Source organism: Propithecus coquereli, unplaced genomic scaffold (assembly GCF_000956105.1).
Source record: "Propithecus coquereli isolate 6110/MARCELLA unplaced genomic scaffold, Pcoq_1.0 Scaffold241, whole genome shotgun sequence".
NCBI lineage: Eukaryota > Metazoa > Chordata > Mammalia > Primates > Indriidae > Propithecus > Propithecus coquereli.
The window spans coordinates 1010825-1018807 of NW_012147964.1; the positions used below are offsets into that span (position 1 = coordinate 1010825).

At 45.4% G+C, this 7983-nt stretch overlaps 1 protein-coding gene across 1 annotated transcript in view; it reads right to left on the minus strand.

Moving 5' to 3' along the window:
* Positions 1–7983, minus strand: part of ACSBG2 (acyl-CoA synthetase bubblegum family member 2) — a 52647-nt gene that overhangs the window by 17446 nt on the left and 27218 nt on the right. Inside the window, exons 3-4 of the mRNA XM_012646125.1 lie at positions 3139–3368; positions 300–388 (exon numbers count right to left, since the gene is read on the minus strand). Of these exons, the coding sequence (XP_012501579.1) occupies positions 300–388; positions 3139–3368 (319 nt within the window). The remainder of the gene's footprint in view (positions 1–299; positions 389–3138; positions 3369–7983) is intronic.

Sequence of the window (7983 nt, forward strand, 5' to 3'; positions counted from 1 at the left end):
ATAATCGCTGTGAGAAAGTGATTGTTTCCCATAATCCACTTGCCAAAAATAGCAACTATTAACATTGTGATCAGTAGTCCTTATTTTTCTATCTATGCATATGTAAATATACAAACAGAAATGAGATGGTAAGTGTATATACTGGTTTGCAACTTGTTTGTGTGTCTGTCCTTCCTGCTAACCTGGGGCTCCGTGTGAAATTCCTGTGCGCATCTCAAACTGAACCAGCCCGGGGCTGCCAGGCTCGGGCTGGCAGCTGGTCGGTCAATACTCACAGTGGACCAAGCCAGTGGCCTTACCCTGCTAAGATGGAGCCAAGGGCGGCAATAAACCACTGCACAGAGTTAAACCCCAGGATGCCAACTCCGTGGAAACGCTCCAAGCCCAGCTGGGAGGGAAACGACAAACAGACAAACAGAAAACATAAACACAGACACGTTAGATCATTAGGATGTGTGAAAACGGACTTCAGAGTAGTCACGTGGGGGAGGGGAAGACAGCATCGAGCTCAAAATACGGGGCGCGGTATCTTCTCGACTATTTCGAGGTTGGTTTGCCTCCTTCTACATAACACTCCATTTATTTATTTTTATTTTTTTATTGTAGAATGTATATAACATGGAATTTACCATTTTAACCATTTTAAGCGTTTAGTTCAGCGGCATGAAGCGCATTCACACTGTTGTGCAGCCATCAGCACCCTCCATCTCCAGAACCTTCTCATCCTCTCAAACTGAAGCTCTGTCCCCATGAAACACTCACTCCCCACCCCCTCCCCAGCCCCTGGCACCCACCATCCTGCTTCCTGTCTCTGTGGATCTGACGACTCTCGGGACCTCCTGTGAGTGGAGTCGCACAGGACGTGTCCTTCTGTGACTGGCTTATTTCACTGAGCACGATCCGTGTCGTAGGATGTGTCAGGATTTCCTTCCTCTTCAAGGATGAATTATATTCCATTGTATGGACAGACCACGTTGTGTTTATTGATCCGCGCATTGATGGACACTTGGGTTGTCCCACCTTTCGGCTAGTGTGAATAACGCCGCTGTGGACCTGGCTGTACAAATATCTCTTCACGTCCCTGCTCTCAAATACCCGGAAGTAAGGTTGCTGGATCGTGTGATAATTCTGTGTGTAACTTTCGAGGAACTGCTCTGCCGTTTCCCACAGGGCTGCACCATTTTACATTCCCACTAGCAGCTTACAAGGATTCCAATTTCTCCACACCCTCCCCAACACTTATTTTCTGGTTTTTTTTGTTTTTTGTTTTTAAATAATAGCCACCGTCCTAATGGATGTGAATTTATTTTTATTTTTAAAAACAAAAGTACTCAAAGAGGGACATCAGATCGTGGTGATAAATCGCACATTTGAAGATGCGGCCTTGTTCTGAATGGGATTGATGATGAATCAGACACTCGGACCCAAAGGTGACCACCCCTGGGGGAGACACTTCCTTTGGTTCTGGGAACCTCCAACTTTGTCGACTCTTTTTAGGTATGTGGGATCAAGGGTGGTAATGACCTGCTGTTCTTCGGGGGAAAGTTAGCATTTGGAAGGCATCTGCCTGTGGGTGCTTTAGAATGAGCCACCGGGTATTTCAGTGACCAGAAATCTGTGTTCATTGTGGACAGAATGTTTATTAACGCGTAGATAGACTGATTCGTTTCTAATAAGATCGCCGAGGTTCAGGGGAGGAGGGGGACCTTCAACTGCAGGAACTAAGAATGTGGCTAAACGGGACCATCTTTTGGGAGAGATGAACCGACCACAGCAACGTGGTGTTGGGGTGGGGTTGCCAAGAAGAAACCCAGCCCCAGTGAGTGGTTCTTTTCTTTTTTCCTGTCCTTTTGCTTTTTGGTTTTTTTGTTCTTTTTTTGTTGTTGTTGTTGTTAATGTGAAGGTGGGGAGTGAGGTTCAATTTCCTTTATTTATTTATTTATATATTTTTTTGAGACAAGGTCTCACTCTGTTGCCCCAGCTAGAGTGCAGTGGCATCATCATAGCTCACTGTAACCGCAAATTCCTGGGCTCAAGTGATCCTCCTGCCTCAGCCTCCTGAGTAGCTGGGACTACAGGCATTAGCCACTGAGTCCAGCTAATTTTTTAATTTTTTTGTAGATATGGGGTCTTGCTGTATTGCCCAGGCTGGTCTTGAACTCCTGGCCTCAAGCAGTCCTCCCACCTTGACCTCCCAAAGTGCTGGGGCTGCAGGCATGAGCCACCACCTCCTGGCCTGAATTTTTTAAAAAATGAACCAGTACAGAAGGATCTCTGAGTGTGGTAGCCAGTCTCCAGGGTGGTCCTCACCTCCAGTGAGTCTCATCTCAGGTATCTGTGTTCTTGTATAATCCCCACCCACATTGTATCAAGGTTGGTCTGTGTAACCAATAAAATATACGGAAGAGATGAGAGTATGTCATTTCTCAGGTTAGGTTATAGAAGATACTGTGGCTTCCATTTTGTTCTCTCTTTCTTTTGGATTATTCCTTCTAGGGAAAACTGGCTACTATACTGTGAGGACACTCAAGCCACCCTATAGAGAAAGCCATGGACTGAGGAACTGAGGCCTCCTGCCAACAGCCAGCCATGTAAGTGGACCCCCCAGCCCCAGATGAGTCTTCAGATGAGGCAGTTCCAGCTGACAGCTTGACTGCAACCTCATGAAAGACAGAACCACCCACCTTCCAAGCAGCTTCTAAATTCTCAACCCACTGAAATTGTGAGATAATATTAAATGCTTGTCATTTTAAGTCACTATGTTTTTTTTGGCAGGGAAATAATTTGTTATGCAGCCATAACTAGCTAATACATAGAGATATTATGTTAAGGGACAAAAGCAAGATGCAGAACTGTGAGTATAGTAGGCTACCATGCATGTAAAAATTTGCATGTATAAAAGCTGTATAATATATACACATAATTTATTCCCCAAAAAGACATACAAAAAACTGGCAATGATGGCTGCCTCCATGGAGAGAAACTAAGAGGCTGAAGGTCATGGATCAGAGCAAAAATTTTTACCAATTATTCTTTGTACCTTTTGGTACCTTACACATTTCGTACCATGTGTATACACGTGTGTTACCTAGTCTCGATGGGTGGTTGAATAAATGAATGAACGAAGGACACATTTACCTTGAGCAAGGACCTGGCAGCCTTCCGACAAGCCTCGTAGTATTGGTTGAAATTCAGAAGGTCCCACTTTTTGCCGTTCTTTGATGCAAGGGCTGGACATAGTCCGAATCGGTTGGCCGAATCTCGGAAAAACTCAGGGATGGTCATCGGAGTCTCGTGGCCTGGTCCGTGTTTTGATAGCCTCAGAAGGACTTCTTCATTGGGATGGCTGGTCCACAGCCTGGGAGCAACTGCAAACAGTCACGAGGGTTGGGTAGCAAATGTTTTTATTTGTTTAATGACATTGGGGGTGGTAGTGGTGTCTTTTTGGACCTAAGGTGCTGAGAGTTGAATTAATCCTACTCTTTGGGAGAAGTTACATGGTCAACACTGATTAAGTCAAGCTTCCCCTCTGTAATTTATTTTTTTCATTATCCCCTCAACAATTTTTTTTTTTTTTGAGACAAACTCCCACTCCGTCACCCAGGCAGGAGTGCAGTGGTGTGATCATAGCTCACTGCAACCTCAAACTCCTGGGCTCAAACCATCCTCATACCTGAGCCTCCTGAGTAGCTGGGACTATAGGTGTGCACCACCACACCCAGCTAATTTTTCTATTTTTTGTAGAGACAAGATCTGGCTATGTTGTCCATGCTGGTCTCAAATTCCTGAGCTCAAGCAATCCTTCTGCCTCTGCCTCCCAGAATGCTAGGATTACAGGTGTGAGCCACTGTGCCCTGCCCTGCCCCAACAATTTTTAATGAAACTTTTCAGGCATCCACGAAAGTCAGAAGGATTGTATATCAAGCCCCCTCCTCCCCACCACTCAGATTCTACAACCGCTAGCGTTTCCCTGTGTTTGCTTCATCATGCGTCTACCCATCCGTCCTTACGTCCATCACGCCATCTTATTTTTTGATGCATTTCAGAGCAAGCTAAAATTACCCATCCATTTCACCCTTAAACACTTTTGCATATGAATCATTTACTAGAGTTTCATATTATCTTCAGGGATTTTTTTTAAAAGGTAAAATTTACATGCAAGTGGATTACAAATGCTTCGTCCAATGGCAGGTAAGAAGTGACAGATGTTTGTGACTACCAGGTAGAGAATTTAAGAGCCAGTGCATGATTCACCGTGCTGCATTCTCCCGCCACAAAGAATGGTAGAAGCATGTATCACTACCAAGATGGCGCCCCCACCTCCACGCCAGACAGGAGCGAGAAACAAGCTCGCGTTCTGCTGAGCCATTGAGGTTTGGGGGTTGTGTAGGGACCAACTCAAAACTGGCTTTGTCGTCCCTTATCTGTCACCTGTGTAAGGGTTGACTCTGAGAAAGAAGAGAAGAAAGTGTCCTCTGCAGAGAGCTGTTGGTTGGCTGGGTGTTCATCGCCATTCCCTAGGAATGGGCCAAGTGAGAGAAGATTAAAAAGACCTCCTTGGAGAATGGGGGTGTGACCTTGAGTTTGTTCAACTGGACTTGGTCTACTGGCAAAGCGGTAGTTGAAAATGGCAGAGGAAATGGCTGTGTTGAAAGGGGATCGCACGTCCACCTACTAAGGGACACTGTTTTTCCCCCTTGGCTGGACGTGGACCTCATGGATGAGTTCCTAAAGGCTGTCGGCTCCAAGCCATAGACAGACAGGAGACATATGCTCAGTCGTCAGTTGACACTGGTGTGACCAATGCATTGGTCCGCTGGGTTTGTCATGACAAAGTGCCCCAGGCGGAGTGGCTGTAATAACAGAAATATATTGTCTCACAGTCCTGGAGGCCAGAAGTTGGACGTCAAGGTGTCGGCCGGGTTGGTTCCTTCCGAGGCTGTGAGGGAGAGTCTGTTCCACGCCTCCCTGCTAGCATCTGTCGGATGCCGGCAGTTCCTTGGCTGGTAGGTGCGTTGCTCCAGCCTCTGCCTTCCTCTTGCCGTGGGCTCCTCCTCTGTGTCTGTGTCCAAATTTCCCCCTTTTCTAAGGACACCAGTCATACCAGATGAGGACCCACCCTCACGACCTCGTTTTAACTGACTGCGTCTGCAGTGGCCCTGTTTCCAGATAAGGTCACATTCTGAAATTCTGGGTGGACGTGAATTTTGCCTTTGATCCGGGACTCTGGGCACCCAGAACTGCAAGCCAATACATTTCTGTTGTTTCAGACACCCAACTCTGCGACACGTCGTCCCAGGAAACAAATGCCATGAGCGAAATGAGATTTTGAAAATTATTACTACTGGAGGGTGACCGTAGGCGTTACCATGCTTGCCAGCATTTTCTCTACTTTGGGGAGGGGAGCTGTGGAACAGGACGAAGCTGCCGATGATCTCACGATGCCTCCCAAGTTCAGTTCTGGCGGTAAAATGGTTACAACATAATAACGAATTGTCACGATCATGTCTGCGCTGTGTCTGCAGGGATGGTTCCTGGGTGCTTTGTGCACACGGGCTCACCATTCCACAGGGAGGTGCTATTATCAACGTCCCCACGCTATAGATATGCAAATGAGGCTGCCGGTGATCAAGGGACTTGCCGTATGTGACAAGACCAGTAGAGCTCAGCTCTGAATTAAGTGGCCCAAATCCACACTGTCAACACCACACCCCACCAGGAGTAGAAAACGGGCCCCAGCATGGTCAGGCACCCTTGGTCAAGACTGGAGGCTCAAGCAAAGAACGAATGGCTGGGTCCTTTGTAGAGGTCCTCGTTGTAGACTCCTCTACAACGAGCCTTTGCGGAATCAACGTGCCTCTCTCTCCCACGCCCTCTCTAGTGCAGCATACCTTGTGCTTGACTCATGTCTGCTGCCGGGTCTTCAACCTCTTCTTGAGTCGTTGGAGTTTCAGCCCTTCCAGGTCTGCAGAGACCATTCTTCACAGTTCTGCAAGGCAAAAGGTGAGGAGCTTAGCAGGACCAGCAGAGACACTATAGGTGTGAGGCCACCTCCTCCATCCACTGGACATGTCTGCCTAGAATCCTGGGATTGATTGGTCATGCCTGTCCTGGGCCTAGGAGGAGAGGAGAGTGGTCTGTATGTCAAATAATAGAGCACTTGTAAAGTCCAGAGGGTAGTCAATCTTCAAGTTTCCAGAAGGGTCTCTCAAATGGTTAGAATATAAGTATATATAAGTAATATATGTAACCCTGTGAGTAAGAAAACATTTTGAAGTCTGCCAAGGGTAAGAAACTCTCACAGGCTCACATATTTATATGCTCAAGTCAGCTTGCCTTAAAGATAGTATAACATAAAAGCCCGAAGAGCATAAAGGAAGAACAAGGTAAATTTTTCTAAGTACAAATTTTTAATTTTCCACATTGCATCGCAAAGAATATCATAAACAAAATCAAAAGATCAACAACACATTGGGGGAAAATATGGACAACATATCTAATAGACAAAGGCTTGATTTCCTTCATATGTAAAGAACTCTGATGAATCAATAAGAAAAAGACCAAAAACCCAGTGGGAAAGTGGGCAAAGGACATGAATAGATAATTCTCTGAAAATAAAATGAAAAACTACATTTAAAAATAGGAAAATGTGCTCAATCTCAGTTATAAGAGAAATACAATAGAAAATATTATGATGTAGTTTTCATCTAAAATCAAAAAGGAAGAGAGCCCTCACCAGGAACCATCCCTGAGGGCACCTGATCTTGGATTTCTGGCCTCCAGAACTATGAGCAAATAAATTTCTGTCAAGCTGCCCAGTCCGTGGTATTTTATGGTAGTCCTAGCAAACTAATACAATTAGGTTAATATTTAGAAGAATGTCACTTAATGAATTTATGAATCTAGTGAATCAAAATTTCCCCAACATTTGTACATTGGCCACATGTGTTCATTTAATCGAACTCCCTCAAGCATTTAATAAAAATCACAAATCCATTACATCGATTTGTTCCAATCAAAAAATGTCTCCAGATAGTGTCAAGAGTCCCCTGGGGGAAAGTGAGGGCTAAATCGTCGGTTGACCCTCATGGAAACTGATTTTCCAGTTTTTTTCCAGGGAGGAAAATTGTATTATTTCATTCATGATCAACAGTGTACTTGATACAAGAATCAAACAGTCGTTCTAAATTCTAGATCTGCCATAATGTTTTTCGAACTCCAAACAGTGAATGCGGGACCCAGCAGGCAATAACGTCACCGTAAATACCCCGGCGAACGAAGCCTCATAATGTGCACACGCTCTACACTAGCAACAACTGATTTTGTGTTTCAGTGAAAACAGGTGTCTAAAAAGGCACATTATAAAGTGAACTTGGATGAGTCTCCGTGGAGTTTATACACACAAAGAAAACATGCGCGAGTGTGCAGCCCGGGAGTGAATTAGGAGGAAGTCCAGGTGGCCCTAGAGCAATTGGATCTGGCCCAGAACTTTGGAGTCAAATCTTAATTGACTCTTGACTTGACTTCCCTCCCTCCCTCCCTCCTTCCTTCCTTTCTTCCCACCTTTATTTCTCTCTCTCTCTTCCCCTGCCCCCAACACACACCTGATCCATCAGCTAATTCCACCAGCTCAACCTTCAAAAATAAGTCCCAATCCTGCTGCACACTGGACCTGAGCTTCCTCCCATGACACAGAGGGATCCTGTCAAGCGTGGATCCCATCAGCCAGATACATCATGTGGGTTCTGGCTGGATCCCAGTTCAAACAAGATGTTTATGAGGCATTCAGGAGTAACCACTGGCCACATTTCAGATGACATAAAGAAATGAAGAAAAGATGACTCATTTTTAAAAGTGCAACACTGGCTTTGTAGAGCAGAAGAATCCTTGCCACCAAAGGATTCACACACAAGATGACATGCTGTCCGGTACTAGCTTAAAACCCCTCCAGGGAGGTAGGGTTGCATAGAGATGAACACGTTT